General features: G+C 30.5%; 1 protein-coding gene across 1 annotated transcript; it reads right to left on the minus strand.

The window, feature by feature from the left end:
* Positions 1–5,304: 5,304 nt before the first annotated feature.
* On the minus strand, positions 5,305–15,458 carry LOC129295944 (uncharacterized). The gene is made up of 2 exons (XM_054934543.1): positions 15,130–15,458; positions 5,305–5,875 (listed from the first exon to the last, which is right to left on the minus strand). Exons 1-2 carry the CDS (start codon positions 15,205–15,207, stop codon positions 5,474–5,476), a joined length of 480 nt encoding a protein of 159 aa, XP_054790518.1. The 5' UTR covers positions 15,208–15,458; the 3' UTR covers positions 5,305–5,473.
* Between the last annotated feature and the right edge of the window lie 4,312 nt (positions 15,459–19,770).

The raw sequence follows: 19,770 nt of genomic DNA on the forward strand, positions 1-19,770 counted from the left end.
ACTTATCTTAATAATTTTTTTATTTTTAATTTAATGGATTAATTATAATTTTGCCATGCTTGTTAATACCATTAGGGACCATTAGATGTTGATCGTCGCCGAACCATTCGGCAACATTCCAAAGATATATTATCTCGATTCTCTTAGAGGGGAACCAAGGAGGAGACAAATTTTATTGAGTTGATTAATACGTAAGTGCATAAAGTATTTTACATATTTATTTAATTATTTAAATTTCATACTAACATATTTTTTATTATTTCATTAGGACGATTGTGTTATACCACACTAATAAAAAACAATCAATTCCAAGGTCCTTTACAAATTTTGATGCGGCCTACACTTGGAATATAATTAAGGTAATTGAAATCATTTATTAAATTAAAATTTAATGCATTAATACATATTCATATATTCTTTAATTTTTAGTGTCCAAGACAAAAGACAAATAGTTTGGATTGTGGCTATTGCATCATGAGGTTCATGAAGGATATCATTATCCATAACGAGAGCTTAATTCTTGGGATGGTATGTCAAAAATATTAACTTTTAAATTACAAAAATATTTAATGTATTAAAATTATATTAATATATGTTGAATAATTTATATATTGCAGTACCATGATGATTCTTAGGTTGAAGAATTTAGGGATGCAGAAATAAATGAGGTAATTGAAGAATGGTGTCAATATATTTTTCAAGTGTGGACCTCATACAAAGAAGATTAATAGAACTACTTTGAAGAAGTAGCTAGAAAGTTTTTTTTAATAGGTAGTTTATTTTTGAAAAAGGTTTACTTAATGTAATTACATTTGTTTATTGATTAATTTTGAAATTGAATAAAATAAATTTTGTTGATATTCAAATCTGAAATGGTTGGCTACTGCTATTTTGATTTCTTTTTGCAGGGAGCTAGTATAAAAATAGTTCATGACTTAAAAAAAACCATATAAAAATGACGGCTATATAAATAACAGTCATTTATACTGAAATAAATGACAGGTAAAAAATATGCCCGTCATTTATACTGTCTTTAAATGACGGGTATCTCATTTACCCATCATTTAAACTATGATCATACTTATTACTAGACTTTAAATGATGGGTACATTTTTTCACCCATCATTTAAAATCTCTTTAAATGATGGGTAAGTTATATACCTGTCATTTATACTTCATTTAAATGACAGGTATATTATTTACTCGTCATTTAAATTTTCATTTTGCTTCTCTCTTTGTAAAAATTTTATTTTAAATGATGGTTTTATAACCATCATTTATTGGAGGTCTTTAAATGTCAGCCGAATAAATGAAACTTATTAACCGTCATTTATAGATTAAAATAACCGTCATTTATTCCATTTTTTGTAGTAGTGCCAGCAGAGTTGTCGTTTGTGATCATGGGCCACCACAAATGGCTGGATATAGCAATTTTAGAGCCATTAACCACTTTCCATTTCAGCTTTGAAGTTATCAGACTTGGGATTTCCCATATTCCTTTCCAATGCCAAGATGAATTGTATGGTTTTTTTCACCACCTTTGGTTTCATCAAATCAATGTACTTGATTTTAAGAGTATTAGCCATCAAAGAATCATTTTCTGCATTTATCAACGTCCACACTTGCTTAGCAAGTAAGGATTCATTAACTTTCTGCATTAGTCTTAGGCCAAGACCTCCCTCAGATATGGGAGTAAACAAAACATTTTTGGAAGCTAGATGTATTCTTTTCTTATCACCATTGATCCCCTAGAATGAGAGTCTATGATATTACAGTACTTTTTCAGCAGTTTGGTACATGAAAGCTGGTAAATGTTTGCCGCTGATATTACTGATTTGAGCATAGTTATTCAAGAAGATTGTGAGAGAAGCTTTCCTTTCCAAGAGTTTATTCTTTTTAATACAGAATCCACCATATGTTGGTGCATATGAGTTTTAGTTCCTTTGCAGGTCTATCCATGATCCCAAATATTTGCCAATCCTCTCAGTTACATTAACTCTTAGAAAATTAGCTATGCTGGTTTTTTCCTGACCAGCTCTATATGTGGAGGCTTGTTAGACCAGCTCTATATGTGGAGGCTTGTTAGACCAGCTCTACCAGGTACCGGCTCTGTCAAAGCATTAACCAAATGGAAATTTGTATTTCATGAGCTTTGAAGCACACTATTTATAAAAAAAAAGACTAAATAATTCTGAAATTGCTCTGTAAAATCAAGGAACTTATATGAAATCAAATTAGGTTGTGAAAAAACTAAGCTATACTCGATATATATATTTTAAAAAAAGTCATATTCCACAGTCGCCAACGTTGGCTGGCAGCAACCTACTAAATCCCTAAGGCGGTCAGGGCCACCAAAAAACCTATGTTGCCACCAAGCCACCAATCACTATAGTTCTTTAGTTGTATGTTTCAAAATATTATGTATGTATTATCAACTTAGTTTTTAGTTTTCACATCATTTACTTATCAAGACCTTAACTTAACATGTTATTTTATTAATGTTTCCATGTTAAATTATTAATGAGAATTTGTTAACAAGTTAAAGTTTGATAAGTAGAAGATATCATTATAACCTAATATAATGCTTACTTATTAAAAGCTTAACAGAATTTGATATTTTAGTAAAAATCACCGGTGATGGTGACTGTGGGATATGACCTTTTCTTTTTTATGAGAAAAATACCACGGGTAGTTTGGTCTTTTGCAACCTAATCTAATTCCATTTAGGTCCCTTTGTTTTAGAATGATTTCAGAATTATTTGGTCTTCTTTCATAAATAGTGTGCTTTAAAGGTCGTAGATGTGATTTTGCCTTAACCAAAAGCATCTTTTGACATTTTGACGGATGCCAACTCATATACTTTTCTCTCATAGCTTGTTTTGTCTATAAGGTTTCTCCTTGCTGTTGCTGTACAATAGTTTAAACTCTGAACAAAAGGCTTTATTATGCTCCTTTTCATTTTCACTGAGAAATCTTGAGTTTTTCTTACTTCGTCCTTGATCTCGGTCTTCCATAAAGTAGGTGCCATTGCAACCAGTAAGTCCTCTCTTCTTCCTCTTGGTCTTGTCATTCTGTTTCTGATATTGAAAATCAGTGGTCTCTCCCTCATGGTTGTCTTTATTGTTCCTCTCATCTAAAAAGAATTTGGCTATCTTTCTTATTCGGTATCATTTTCCCCCTTTTTATTTTACAAATCAAGAATGTCGATCATTATTTCCTTAGTTGGTATAGCTCAATATGTTGTCAATGGAGGAATGCTCTTGTTTCTTTTATCGGTTATTTTAGCTTAACATGCATTGGAATTTGGCTCTTGTTATTATGAAAAATGCTTGTTTCATGAAAACTATCAAATTGGGAGCTGGATAATGGAAGCTTTATTTGGAAATATTGGAAGGGTAGATGCATCAATAAAATTATAGGTTGGTTTTTGCAGGTTTAAATTACCCATGGGAAGTACTTCATCAAAAGAAGTATGTTGTTATATTCATGCTAGAGGAGAATTTGTTAAAAATTCAGAAGGGAGGATGCAATATGAAAGGGGAAGAGTAGATGTAAAATTTATTAGAGAAGGCATGAATTATCATGATTTGTTGACCATGGTCTCATCACTAATTGGCACTCAATTTAAAGTGGAAAGGTTGAAATTCACAGTCAAGTTTGATTGCAATACATATATAGATCTTATAGATGATGAAGGAGTTCAATAGCGGATAAAATTTAATGATAATTTGGCACATGTGTATGCTGTTGGCCATGGGGTTAAAAGTGAGGAAAAAAGAATGATTCATCACTGTAAGTTGTCATGCTTAGTCATAATTGACAAATTTTTTCAATAACTAGTTCTAATAAATTTTTAATTATTGTGAGTGCAGGACACCAGGATCTGACAGTTTAGAGGAGTTTCCAGTTTCATCTTGTAAAGGTTTATAAATTTAATGATATGTTAGTCTACATAAATTAATCTGAGGATGGGTGTTTTAAATAATTATTATGAAGGTTCAATAACTTTTCATTATAAAATAGTATGTTTCATAATTTAATAATTTTTTATGAGATGCGCGTGTTACATTTCATCTTATGTATGCAATATTATCTTTATTAAATATACATTTAATCGATTTCAATAGTATTATGAATAAAAATGATTTCATACTAAATTAAGGATTGAACTTAATTTTTAAGTTAAAATATACATTTAGTTCTTTAGCTTTAAAAAACATTTCATTTTAGTTCCTTAACTTTATAAACTATCTTTTTATTCATTTAACTCTAATATTGTTAGTTTTATTCCAATAAATTTTTATATTGAACTTTCAAATATTGACAAAATATTATTAAATGTTGACATATCAAGTTTAATTTTTTAAAAAACAATAATGATTGACACAAAAAATAATCATTTGAAACTAATAATATTAGGACTAAAAGATTAAAAATATATTTTATAAAATTAAAAAACTAAATTAAAACCTTATATAAAGTTAGAGGATTAAAAGTATATTTTAGAGTAATTTTTATCTTAAAAGAATTATGAGCACTATAAAAAGAAATTGTGAAGCAATTTAATTTTCTTCAGGGTGCCTATACATTCTTGAGAAATATTTTTGGGACAAAATACATTTACAATAAAAGGATAGAAAATGTATTATTTCAAGTAAATGATTCTATGTTGTTTACAATTCATCCTCTATTTCCGTTTAAGGCGAAGATGGAATAATTTGGGTTCTTCTCAATTTGGAACGGAATAGATCGGATCTGTTCTTCTATAACAACCAATGGAAACAAAAGTGGCACAGCTAAAGTCAGCTACTCACTTTGCCATGATAAAACAAAAAACAAAAAAGAAAAGAAAATAAAGAAAGAAAGAAAAAAAATTAAATCTTCTCCATACTTGCTTTCAATATACATCTCTACTACTGCAATCTTATTTATTCATTTGATTATCTATTTAGTTTAATGGTACAAGATTATTAATTGTGGTATAAAATTAAATATATTATTTAATTATTATTATTAGTTTAAATTAAATAAGCATGTGACCTTGTTTTCAAAAATATTGAATAAGTGATATGATAAATGCATGGCCAAAAAACCAAATAGATAGATGAGATTCTATAAAATTAAATGAACATTGTAAGAAAGTAGGAAGAGGATTCAAGTTCAAATCAATAATGTAGCAACCATAATAACACATTAGTTCCATGAAGTTACGCAAAATGAATGAATACTTTTAATCAATATATATATATATATATATTTGTGCATGATTGGGATTTAAACACTAACTCAAGCAAACATGCCAGATTTTATTCAACGGTGCGTCTTCTTCTCATTGTCAAGTGAATCTGAATTTATCCAAGGTAAGCCAGATTTCATTATTGTGCTATGATGTGAGCATCCCACTATTGTTCTTTGCCATTACACAACAGGAATCTGTGCTCTTCATCTTTCAATTTATATAGATGATGGGGATTTACACGTTGTTTCCAGCAAACAAGTACTTGAAGAATGTCTTCTCACTGCCAAGTGAACCATCTACAATAAATGTATTCAAGCGGTGCGCTAAATTCGAGGAAGGAGAAGCAAACCAAAAAGAGGAAATACCACTTGCACCGATGCCGCCGCCACCACTATCTTTTACCTTTGATGACATGAGAATGTTAATGCGTGAACCCTTATTAAGATTTGAACACCCGAGTTTGAAACATGAGTTAGCAGAACATGGACCAAGCAAGAATTGGAATCTGGTGAAGGATGCATGCCGTTTCATGAAAGCCAATGTTTCTGGTCCAAATAAAGATTTCACTGTACCAGATAATGCCAGTTTCAAGCAATGTACCTCAGTTTGGCAGTAGTATCGTCTCGCACCTAGCAACTAACAGTGGAAATCAATGCTATGATAGAGAAAGTTTCTCAACATATGCTCCTCATCTTTTTACTGTTATTAACAACAACAATGATACTGCACTATATGTTGCTGCAAGAATGGGATAGGTTATTAATGGTCATGATCATCAATTCAGTTTGAAAATGATTCTTATAGTATCACTTTCTTTGTTTCAAAATAAACAAGGAAACATCTTCCTTCACGAGGCCTTTATGTTTGGAAGCCACAATAGTGCTCTTCTTTTCGAAGCATTTGATACATACGGTGGTTCAAAGTTCAAAGCTAGATTTAAGAGAATTGTTAATCATTTAACACCATTTGCAATCAATGTCGAATGGAAATTATTGTTGTATTTGACCATTGAGTTTAATCATAAGGAGGTTCTTGATAAGTTGATGAATTTCTATATCGAGGGTGAGTTGGAGCCTCAAGGAAAATCACCCTTTCTTCCCACACTCATCAACAACAATTTAGGTAACTCTTCTATTGGCTCATCAAGAGTAATATTATATCTCTCTCACTCTCTCACACACATATATTCATTAACACATAGTATTTTCTTAATTTAAACATCAAAAAATCATGATTAATATGGCCTTGTTTATAATAGATATGCTACAAACCATATTGAGAAGAAAAACCTAATTGGGCGCACTTGATCAATGAAAAGGGATGGCTTCCCCTTCATTGAGTAGCAATGTTGGGTTACTGTCAAGGTGTTTCCTTCTTAGCACAACAATGTCGTTCCTGCACTATGGAAAGGGACAATGATGGCTTCTTACTAATTTATTGGGCATATTTTAAAGGCCATGTCAAAATAGTTCAAGAGTTACTACTAAAATGGCACTTGGATCCCGTAGAGATGTGTAATAACCCAAATTTTTTAAAAAAATTGAAAGTTAATGATAAAGTATTTTTATTATATTTATATTTTTTTAGGTTAGACTTAATAAGATATATTAGTGTTTAGTGAATTTCTCTCGATGCCTATTTGTCAGTCTTGATTGCAAATCTTCATGGTGCAAGGAGGGATTTTTATATGGGGAAATCATATTAAGGGCCCTAAACACACAAATAATTGCACTTCGGGCATGAAAAAGTTTGATACTATACTATAGGCCTTGGGGCCCTTATTGCAATTTTTCTTGAGACTAAAAGTACATTTTTGCCCTTTGTTTGATTTGAATTCAGAAAACTTATGTGAAATCTTGCATAACACAACATCCACTGTGTACAAAATAATGTTTATGTATGCTCAACTGAAAGTCCATACCTTTTCTAATATTTCAGTAGCCTAGGCTCAACAAAATGGATAAATTAGGCAAACCATGCATAACACAACATTTACTATACATAAGACAATGTATCAACACCATGAATTTCACAAATGACATCGCTAGTGATGTCAGGACGCCAGTGATTTCAGGAACAAAGACAAATCCATATGTCGAAGGCCCTAATTCTCCTTCTTTCAATGGGACAATTCAAATGTGGGTCATCGAGCAAGAAATTAATTGCAAGTAGCGAAGAAGTAGCATTTTCACAAAGACAAACTAGAAGAGAAAAAGGATATAAATGGTTAAGTGTGGATAAGCAAGGTAGTTGTTGTGAGACAGTATAGCCCTTTCATTTCAGGAACTCCATTTTGATGCAGTTTTGGAAATCCCCTGTGCTTGTACCTTTTTAGTTTCTAAATCTGATGCGAAGAGAGAGAAAGAGAGAGTGTGTGTGACACAGGGTGTGAAATATGAATTAGAAAGGGTAGAATTGTATTTTTGGTCTTAAAAAAATAGCAATAAGAGCCCAAGGCCCACAGTCCAATATTGGAGTTTTTTAGGTTTAAAGTGCAATAATATTTTTTAGGGCTCTTAGTGCGATTTCCCCTTTTTATTTTTTACTTCAGCTTTTTGAATTACCATTTTTGCCCTCATTTAAAATAATAATAATAATAATATATAAAACCAAAAATAAAATACACAATTGGGACTCTTCTATAGTCTTCCTCTCCCATTTTTCTTTGGGAAGTTGCTTGTAGTAGAAAAGGAACCAAAAGCCTCTATCTCTCCATCCTCCCTTTTCCTCCCTCTTCCCATTTGCTGGAGTGTAGGCGTGTGGGTCGTCGTTTGTTTGGGTGAGTGAGTGAAGCTTGAATTCTTCCTTCCATTCTTTTAATCTTTGTTGAGGTTAAGCTTCAATATCTATTATCTTCCTTCCATTAAATTTGTTATTTGTGTATGTTGTGATTTGGATAATTGCTTTGGTTGTGGCTTGAGGAAGATTGATGTGGGTTGAAATTTTCGTCAAATTAATCAATTCTTGAGGAGGAATTTGATAAAGAATGATGAATTTAACTTTGGGTGTTTGGAAATTTGTTAGGCAAAAGATTGACGAATATACCTTCTCTTCCTTAATCAGCGACTTATCATAATCAACCCCATTCCTTAAAGTAAGCCACTATAACATGGAAAAACATAACACAACAACCCAAATAGCATAATTTATGACAGATAATTAGTTACAAGATTCATAAATAGATTGGAATTGTGTTTAAATTCTGCATATGAATGTATCCATGAGTAATGTGTGTGAGATGTCATGCCCTCAAAATATGGTGTGACTGATATGGAATATATGAACAAAATTCATATCCTAAAAAGCCTCAACTTAACAAACTCTAGCTTTTAGACCATGAAGACATCTAACAACCAATCAAACCATTTTTTATTGTGGATAATAAGAATAAAATATTTAATATTTTTGTAAAAATTGTGATAGAACCTTTCCCAAAAGATAGAGTCTCTCAAAAATTTTACAACAATATTTTTTTTGCACAAAACAACAATTAAGAGCTCAGGTCTTGATAGCAAACCAACAATAAAGATAACCAAATGAGGATCTTAACTATACTTTATGTGGAGCAACTAAAATATAATTTATAAAATATAATATACAAATTCAAGTTTTAAAAGAAATAGATATTAACCAAGAATAGCACTCTAACTTCATCTTTGCTCTAAATCCCTCAATGGTCCTTTGGAGGTATAGGACTAGCTACACCAATTTGAAACCAATAGCGTTCCAACATTTATAAAATTTAAAAGGATGAAATGAATAAATAACAATGACTATAAAAAATTAAAGACACAATAATTTCATATAAAATATTTCATAAACTTTCAAGTTAAGAAATTCTATATAGCCTTAAATAAAAATAACCATTAAATTTATAATGTCAAATATCCTTGTCACTTCATCTCAAGAAGACAAATAAATAGAATAAACAATAAGTAACATTTACTAATTAAAATAATGGAGTGGGTAATCACCAAATAATTTAAAATTCATGTTTTTAGGGACTTATTACAACAAGAAACAAATATGAACATATAGTCTATGATAGTAAATAACCAAACGCATCTTATGCTATAAAGATAAAAATGGATATAAGATCTCCCTTACTTAATTGCATTTAACTCCATAATCAAAGAAATCAAGAGAATAACCCTTAAAGAATTACCAAAGTTGTAAAATTTTATAAAAGAAAAAAATTTCAAATCATATATAATGGAATGCCAAACCAATTTTCAATCTCAACCACACAGTTAAAATGTTCAAATCAGAGTTTAAAAATGATGCAGAGCTTGAAAAACAAATGGGACCTAAAATAATGAGTTTCAAAACTCAAAACAAGATTTTGTGTAAAAAATGACACATACGCCGTGGCTCACCCTTCTCTATGCTATGCACCATAGTGTGAGGCGTCATGTGCTACAACACATTGCACAAATTTGACAGTATTAGTTGCTATCATTTGATAGCATAAGGAGTGAACTTTCGACGAGTCCTAAATCTCCGTCTGACGTCCGATTAAGGTGGTTTCGGTGTTTACATGAAGCTTTCTCCTTACTCTAGCTAACGGCACTAGTTTCACACTCAAATTCCTTTTCCATAAAAAGTTGAACACCAAAACCCATTTTATCACTTTTCACAAAAAACACACAATCTTGGTGTCTGAACTCAACCACAAGTGCCAAAAGCCTACATGAATCATCCAATCATACTCAAAAGACTCGCAAACCCATGCAACACACACCATACACAATCAAAAACACATATTTTTTAAAATTACCTCTCAAACCCGAATTTTTGCAAAACATAAGGGGAGAAAAATCATGCACAAAATCATCATACTCATTCCAAATCTTTCAAAATACACATGTTTCTACTTGTACAAGTATTTTAATCCTATCTATAAGTTTACAATTAAAACTCACTAACTTGCGGTGCAAAATACATAAGTTGTATACAAGCTAATGTAAGTAATGCAAAATAATGATATATGATCTTAGCTGGTAATTGCATTAATATTTACTCATAAAAACAACAAGAGAGGCATACAAAAAAGATTACTCTACAATCCTAAATCTTTGTGTGTTTTCCTTGACTTGGATCTGTGAGCTAGGCTCTGAAAATATTAGGAATTTAGGGTTGAGCACAACCACTCAATAATCAAGTTTCACCTAATCTATAAGGTTAGATATCAATTGTAAATAGATACAAATAGCCAAACGCACATATAACACATATGAGAAACTTAGCCATGGTTCACAAAACTAACAACCATGTGACTGAGCCTAAAAACATATATATTATATTGATTTACCATGCAAAGCACGAGGTCGCAATATTACCAATCATGCGCCCTTAATATATGCTGAATTACAATACTAACAATCATATGGCTGGACTTATATGTATGATCATATGCCAACCTTATACCCTCCTATTACTTTCGATATGAAACCTGTGGCTATCACGTGGCTATGTCCTTCACGGACTACTCAGCCTTTCACTTGTGAGGAGCTATCAAGCTAGGGTTAACTCACTCACTTATGTAATCTGGTTTTCCCTAATACTAATAACCATGGGGTGTCGCACCCCTAATCTAGCCTCCTTATGAACCAGTGGAGACTGATTAGGTTTAAGTCTCTTATAGAACAAGTGGAACAGTTTCAAATCAACCATAGTACAAAGGCTACCTCCCGATTCTAACGGTCGGTGCTAAGGCAAGTTCTTGATTTCAACGGTTACTGCCAATATCATGTGGGTTTATTCACCTTCTCCTCTCTTTAGGCAAACTCCTGCCAATGATCATGTTATGCACATTTTACATATTTATGTATTCTAATTCACAATACATCTCACATGAAATCATACCTCCCAATTCACAAACTCCACAAGTCACAAACATATTTAGTAAATTCTTACAACATGCTATCAAATTAAACACCATCAAACATAATGGATGGCATGCATAAGGTTTTCCCATTTCAAAACCATTTCCCTAAAAATCACCACATTGTCAATTGCATCATTATTTAGAAATATAAATCACATTCCAAATCAACCATTTCAATAAACAAAAAATTAATATTCAACTATATCAATTAAATTTTTTCCTATTACTTTAAACCTTTAAAAGGTCAAAGGTTTACCCCTCATACAAAAAACTTTCAAATTTTCTTCCAAGCTTGAATGGTGCCAAAATCGAACCTCATTACATTCATAACATAAGGATACTATCATTGTCTCAATTTTGAGGATTTTCCAATACCAATCTCTATATGTCTATTCTATCAATCTTATAAATCACTACCCATTTACACCCAATGGGTTCATTAGGCTTCATTAATGCACATTTAAGCTTCATTAATGCACATTATCATTAATAACTCTTTAAACCACCATTAATGGGCATAAGAACTCTCCCAACTACCTCATTTATGTTGATTTTCGGATATTTATTACTCCCATGAACCAATCACTTCAACAATCATTAATGTGGTGCTCTAATACCCTAAACAACTCTCATTATATCCATCTTAATCAATAAAAATGGACCCATACTCTTCTGGACTGAAAATAAACTTTTCAATTCTAACCCTAATTTAAATCTCCATAGATGAGGGAGAAAAATGAAGAAGAAGGCATAGATTGTTTACTTTGGGTATTTGGGAGCTTCAATCTATCTTCAATTTGATCCAATAATGTGCCTTAGTAGAGCTTTAGTCGAGCTCTACATCCTCGTCTTCTCCTCTTCTCTATTCTTACACACAGAGACATATTTGTGCGCTATGGCACATACTGTTCTCCACCACAGTGCATGGCACAAAGAGGTTATTATATTTAAATCTACCCTATGCGCTACGGTGGATTGACCACACGTAGCGGCATGTGACATAACGGAAAAACTTTTACTTTTTCTTCCTCTTTCCTTGCCTGGGTGGCCCACTATTGATCCGGACCCACTTCTAAGGCTAAAATTACAATAGATTACACCAATTAGGCCCTTCTAGCCACAAACTTCATTAACTCACTAATCATAGTTATTAAGTTAATAAATCAAGATTTAATTTTCTTGGATCTTATAATGGACACACAGTCTAAGAGGATAATGCTAACTAAATTTGGTTCAAAGTCATAAAATCAAGCTTAAGTATAAGACCTATGGATGACAGATGTGAGAACAAACCTCATACAAATCTAACTAGCTAGTCATTGATCATGGTGCTATGGGCTAATGAAGCTAGTGTTAACAACTAGTGTTCTATAGAAAGTCCCCTTCAAGTCTATTTTCAAACATGCAAGAAAATCATCACTATTAAAATAAAATTTTCATTCTTAAAATCAAACTCGCATGAAGAATTTTGATCATTAAAAACTTACCAAAATAAAATTTCATAACTAATGTCCATGTTTAACATTTATTAAGTAACTCAAAATAACTAGATTTAATAAAAATAATCTCATCAATTTTGAAAGTATCCATTATAGGAAAAATACATGCACATGCTAAAATTTAACTATTCTTCACCATCACTTTATAGTTTCACAAGTTAAAGAAATTTAAATAACAAAATGTTAACACTTAACATAATTGTTATTAAAATAATGTGTTATTAAAATAATGTACATAAACATATAATATTAAAAAAATAATGTTTATAGATAAAATTAGTTAAGATGTTATCCACTTACTTAGAGTGTGCCCAAGTACTAGAATATATTAATCGGGACTTCAATTAACTCTTCCTTACCACTTCAATCAAAATTTTATTTCTTTGAATACCCTATTCAATAATAATAATAATAATACAAATTTAGTGACCTTTGATAAATTTTAGCAAAATCCCTTTCGATAATAACAACACCATAATCATTAAGTTCCTAGATCAATCCAACTTGTACTCTTCATCAATCAATCCCTTCAATAGTGTTATATATACATGTCACACACTACTAGTCAAAATGTATAGTCCAAATTAATTCAAAGGGGTAGAATAGATAAGTCTTAACTCCAATACTTATCAAATATTGCATCAAATATCCAATTGGCTATGCAGCACCTCCATAATCATCAAATTTGTTTGCAATTCTAAAGTTAAACTCAGTAGTTTCATAATCAAAATTCTTCACCAAAACTTAAGTTAAATCCAAAATCACCCCTTTTTTCAAACATTTTATTAAACATCTTTTATTTTGAACAATACTTGGACCATAAGACCAAGTTCTTTTCCTCCTCAATTCTTTTTTCAAAAGTTGTCCTATATTAATGTTTGAACTAATCCAAATAAACTTCCAACCTCTACTAAAGAGAAATTTTCTTCTGATGATGGTTTATTTAATCAACAATATAATCATCATATATATATATATATATATATTTCAATCCATTATATAACAATACTCTCTCTTAATCATTTTATTGAACACCTTGTGGACATTTAATCTCAAATTATTAGCAAGCTTCTTCCTATTCCATTTTCATTTCCCAAAATTCTTTAACATAAATATACAAATTAATAATTAGCTTCACAATTTCTATTCGTTCAATAGACAAATCACTCTTAACTCTAATATTAATATTTGAATAAATCTAGCTTACCAAATTTCATTCCTTGAACAAAAAAACCAACCTTAATTCATAGGAAAACTTCAACCTACCTATTATTATATAGCTCTTAACACTAAAAATTTTAGCTTGAATCAGTTTCTCATCCCTATCCAAGATTCATAGTTGCAGAGAAAAAGAAAAAAGAATCATCACCTAAATCACAAGGCATTCACACACACACACAGAGAACAACAAATGGGAAGAGGGCTTGAAGCTTCTATACCTTAAATCATCAACAAATCACAGAGAAGGGAAGGAGAGATCAAAGCTCACGCTGAATAGGGGAGAGGAAAGAAAGTGACCTCTGCAACAAAACAAATTCTTAGCGAGCACAAAACAGGGGAGAAGACCGATTGTGATGTTATTGCAACTCCTTGCAGCGACGGACAAATAATGATGAAGGAGACAGAAGAAGAAGATTTGAACACTCATAACCACACAGCCAGGAAAGCCACTACTTAATATCTTCATAATCAAATTTATATGGCCAACCCCAAGCTCAGTTGACAAAATAATGCTAAGGCTTGCTATGTCTTCCAAGAATTAAATGAAACTTTAATAAATTCAAATTCAAGCCAAACTCAGATTATTTATTAAACACTTTATGGGCATTAATCCTAAAAAACATATCAACCTCTTATCCTTTAATTTCCTTTCCAAAAATTTCATAATATCATTAATGTAACTAATAATCAAATCAAACTCAATTAGAACACAAACCCACATCATCATCATCACAAATAAACCTCAGTTTCCACTTTTCTCAAACCTTGCATAAGCATTTTATAAATATTTTGAAGACATGAATATATTTACAATATATAAACAGCAAAATAGCTCTAAAATTACCAATCAATATACTCTTCCCAAACCTCTTTGCTTCAATTTCAGCTTCCTTTATGGATGGTAATTGGCTTCCATGACAATTGATTTTCCAATAACACAATCATATCCTTTAACATTCATCACTCTACAAAACACTTCTTTTTAAGCATTTTAACAAGCATCCCATGGGCATGAATTCCTTTACTATTACCAAGCTTCCTTTCTTCAAATTTCATTCTCCAAATTTTACTAATATCCATATTTAAAATAAGACAGCCTTTTAAATTTCAGTTCTCCAACACAAATGCATAAAAAAAAAATTTTTAATACCTAAAGAAAATCAAACTCCCAACTCTATAACATTCACGAGTAGTAGAAGAAAGAAGGAAAATTCATAATGTTTCACCATTTCAACCCCAAATCAGATGCACATAGCAACAAGAAAGAGATTGAAGCTCCTTACCTCAAGTTTTCGACAAAACATGCACAACCAAGGGAAGAACAGAACCTTTAACCAAACAGGGGAGGGAGAAAATAACATTGAACCAGCCTCAACTCATAAATCAATCCTCTTATAACACCAACCTAACTCCTTACTTGTCCATCACCCACAAACAGAAGGAATAGGGGAAGAAAAATATTCAGCGATGAGGAACAGAGCAAAGAAGAGCTGTGAGCATGGTGGACCAGCATCGTCGACCTCACGGCAACTCGTCTCCCTCGTTGGTGGTGGAAAGGAATGAAGAAGAAGGATTAGAGGTCGAGAATAGCAGAAGGAACATAGATCGCACGCAAGTTCCAGATTTTCCCCCCTCTCTCTTTGATGCCCAAACGTGATTTAGGAAAGAGGAAAAAGAGAAAATTATATCTGATAGGCTGAGGGCATTTTAGTAATTTGGAGGCTGAAAATAAAGAAAATTAAAAAAAATAACTCCTAAATGCTTCAGCAGGTTTGAACTCTGGATCCCATATATAAATCATGTGCACTCTTCCGCTATATCAACACTTTCTCTTGTCATAATTATGCCAAAATTAATATAACTATAACTAAATATATATATGTTAAATTTTTGCTTAAAATTCCTGGGTTACTATAGAAATTCTAAAGTTTATAAATGATAAATTATATAAATATTCTATATAATTATATATAATTTTTTTAAAACAAAGGTAATATTTGAGTATGAGAAGTAAATAGTAGAGAAAGATTCATCACCTCCCCAATAACGTCAATGAAATTCTTCCAATAAACCTCCACCTAACTTTGCCGTTTTGAAACAAACTCAACTTCAACACTTTCAACAATCAATTGTATAGGCAAAATTATGTTGCTATGGTATCATATTGGAAATTATAAATATAATTGCATAAATGTTATCTAACTATGAAAACATACCAAAACATTTTAGACTCAAGTTCAATGGAAGAACTACAAGAATAGCCCAGAGTTAGAGCATTGACATTTGAAAACCATGATAAATATACTCTTTAGTAGCATTCAATTATATAAAATAAAATTTTAAAAACCATAACATCTCTTAAAAGGAATAATGTAAAACAATGTCAGGTGCTTTGCAAGATAATTAGTATGAATTGGATAAACTATAGAACATGGAAATTGAGGAGCATATATATGAAGAGTAAGCACAAACTAAAAAAAGAGGTGAAATCTCTCATGAGGCCATCATTCCCTAAGCTTGAATTAGAAATATGATGCCTTAGTTGTGCCCAAAACATTAGATGTGAGAAAGATACAAAAAAGCATACGATGATATATGAATTGAATTGTTTGTCTAGAAAATGAAGAATGGAAATTGATGAATTGAGAAAGGAGGAAGGGGATCAAATGAGGCGACAATGACTTCAAATATTGACCTGGATGGTGATGGATGCTTTTTGCCTTATATTGAATGCTTACAAGAAGTAAGAGAAATCCAAGGGCATGGGATTCAAGGAGGCAATGAGTAGAGAAATATATGCAAACAATATGAGTTGTGGTTGATGTGGGTAGATGAGTTATGATTCGTGAAAGTTTTTAAGATTTTTAAAATTTAAAATAAAAGAATAGGAAGTTACATTTAATAATTCAAAGATTTTTAAGTTAAAATCAAAATTAAAAATAAAAGAATATGAAGTTATAATAATGGGAGAGATTATGGAAAAGAATATTAGAGATAAAATAAAATGAAGGAGTAAATATAATGAGAGAGAAAAATAAGGGATGAGGCAAAGTAGTTTCTATAAGTTTTAGAGATATTGCAATAAAATATTTATACAAAAATCAATAATAATGTAAAGATTAGGATAATGGGAGACGTCATGGTTAAAAAGATTATAAATACATTATATAAAAGGGCTAATGAGCAAATAAAACCCTGAACTCTTGCTCGAAAATCGTCATGAACTTTGAGCTCTTAAAATATGCAAAATAAATCTTAAAATTTAAAATTTATAGAAAAATAAACCCCGACTATTAACATTTTTAACATAGTTACAGTCCAAGCGGGTACTGTAACAGTCAGGATTAAATTTGTAAGAAAATAAACCCTTGACAATACCAGTGTGGATGGTAATAGTGTTAAAAAGTTAACGGTTAAGGTTTTATTTTGCTGTGAATTTAAAAGTTTAGAATTTATTTTACATATTTTAAGAGTTTAAGGTCCAGGGTGATTTTTAAGCAATAGTTTAGGGTCCTATTTACTCATTAATCCTATATAAAAAAGAAAAGATTATAGATAATTGGAAACAAAGGGGAGATAGAGAAATAAAAGATAAATTGAAAAAATTAAATTTACTCAAAATTCTTCTTTCTAGTCTTGACATGGATTTGTATTGATTAATAGAAATTTATAAATAGAAGATGTATTGATTAAATTAAATTGTATTTTTAAAAATTACTTATAATTTGGTAAGTTATATTTGAAATCATGGGAAATAATATCAAGGATAAATAAAAGCATTTTTTGTTGATTTTCAAAATAATGATTTTGCATAGTAATAGGTATTATTTATATAGATATATTTAAGTTTTTTAAAATTAAGATTTTAAATTTTGAATTAACTAAAAAATTATATTTGAGATTTTAAGATCATGACAGAGAAGTTATATATAATTAGATAAATGATATCATCATGCTACTTTCGGTTTTACTTTTAAAAATTTGAAATTATGAATAAATTAAATTAATAAATCTAAGCATAAAGGACATGTGGTATCACCATGTTGCTTGCGGTTCTACTTATATATATATTAGAAAAAATTAAATTTACTCATGAAATTCTTCTTTTGGTCGTGACATGGATTAGTATAATTTATAGAGATTTATAAATAGAAGATATATTGATTAAATTAAATTAAATTTTTAAAAATTAATTATAATTTAGAAAGTTATATTTGAGATCATGGAACAGAATATTAAGGATAAAGGAAAGCAGTTTTTTGTCAATTTTCAAAATAATGATTTTACATGGGAATATATTATGTGTGTGTGTGTGTGTATATATATTTAATGTTTTTAAAATTAATATTTTAAATTATGAATTAATTGAAAAATTATATTTAAGATTTTGAGACCATGGGACAGAAGTTATAATTAGATAAATGGTATCATCATACTGTTTGCAGTTCTACTTTTAAAAGTTTGAAATTATGAATAAATTAAATTTATAAATCTAAGTATGAAGGACATGTGCCATCACTATATTGCTTGTGATTCTACTTTTATATAAATATAGATTTAATTCATGAAGTTTAATATTTATCAATCAAGTTTTTAAATTATAAAAACACATACAATTAGTCTTTATAATGTGAGTTTCTCTTCAAGCCAAACCGACTAATTGTATGTGGTTTTTTTTTTTTGGGCCAAATTGTATGTGGTTTTGAAATATTAGGATTTGATTGATAAAGATTAAATTTCAGTAATTAAATAGATAATTGAGGTAAACTTAAAGTATTAAAATTTCATTATTCTTTTTATTTTTTTTGGTAAAAAATGTAGTTGCATGCTCATAGTTTAAATTTGAGGCCATTGATTAAGTTAATTAATATTAACCACCATTAGCATGCACTTGGTACAAATTTGTCATTCATTTTCGTGCCATATAAATTTGCAAAAGTTGCTTGTGAGATTTGAATTAAGATTAAAAAAGTACGTTTTCTAATCAGAGTTGTACAATGTGACATTCCTTTTTAGACTCTACAATGCACAAGACTCTTTTTAGTGAAACTGTTTATTTATTATCTCTTTTTTTTTGGATGTGAAAATGAAACTTTTAATTTTATTCCAAAAGAACATCAACAAATAGATATAAATACCAACAATAGATATAAATAATAAGAGGGGCTTTATTACCAATAATAATAATAATAATAATAATAATAATAATAAGAGACTTTTTTTTTTTTGGGAACTGCCAATTTCATTTCAAAACAACGTTCAACAATACATAGACATAATAAAGGGAAGTAAATAAGTAGGTCGATTTTATGAAGAGTTTTTAGTTATCAATTCACATCAATTGTAGAAAACATATACAGCAATAAAAATAAAAATAGAGTAGGAGGATGGGAGGCAACACGAGAGATGAGGGAGATCGCGATGAAGGTATAGGGGAGAAAGACGGTGATAGAGGAGGAGGATGAGAGAGGGACAAGCTTTAGGATGCTTTACTGACGACCTTTGTTTTTGGTAGTATTGATAATAAGAAAGCTAAGGTTCCAGTTCTAGAAAAGGAGGAAATCAATTCTGCTCATCATCTTACTATACCATTGACGTATAAAGATAAACTTTTGGCTGTCGTGGGAGCAGGGTTCTTAATCAGGCATGATGAAGATGAGGACATGGTAAACGGATGGTGGGCGTATTTCTCAAAGATCAATATGTTGAACCTTGATTTTGATGATTATAAAATAAGAAAAGTTTGCGTTTGACATGTTTAACAATCAAGAAATAATGGCTTGTAAGGAAATTAATCAACTTGAATTTAAATTTCTATATCTTGTATATCTTTCTCTTAGAACTCCTTATTCATGAATATCTGTCTTATTCCAAATAAGCAAGAAAAATGTAAAGTCTTTTTAAATCAAAATACATTGTGTTTT

The sequence above is a fragment of the Prosopis cineraria genome, unplaced genomic scaffold (genome assembly GCF_029017545.1).
Source record: "Prosopis cineraria cultivar Desert tree isolate PC_DT_omini unplaced genomic scaffold, ASM2901754v1 PC1, whole genome shotgun sequence".
In the NCBI taxonomy this organism is placed as follows: domain Eukaryota; kingdom Viridiplantae; phylum Streptophyta; class Magnoliopsida; order Fabales; family Fabaceae; genus Prosopis; species Prosopis cineraria.

Bases quoted from the DNA above. Each gene is read 5' to 3' on its own strand.
- LOC129295944 (XM_054934543.1), bottom strand. From the start codon at position 15,207: ATGTTATTTTCTCCCTCCCCTGTTTGGTTAAAGGTTCTGTTCTTCCCT. The intron at 5,876-15,129 runs GTAAGGAGCTTC...TTCCACTGTTAG, and splicing joins TGTTTTGTCGAAAACTTGAG to TTGCTAGGTGCGAGACGATA.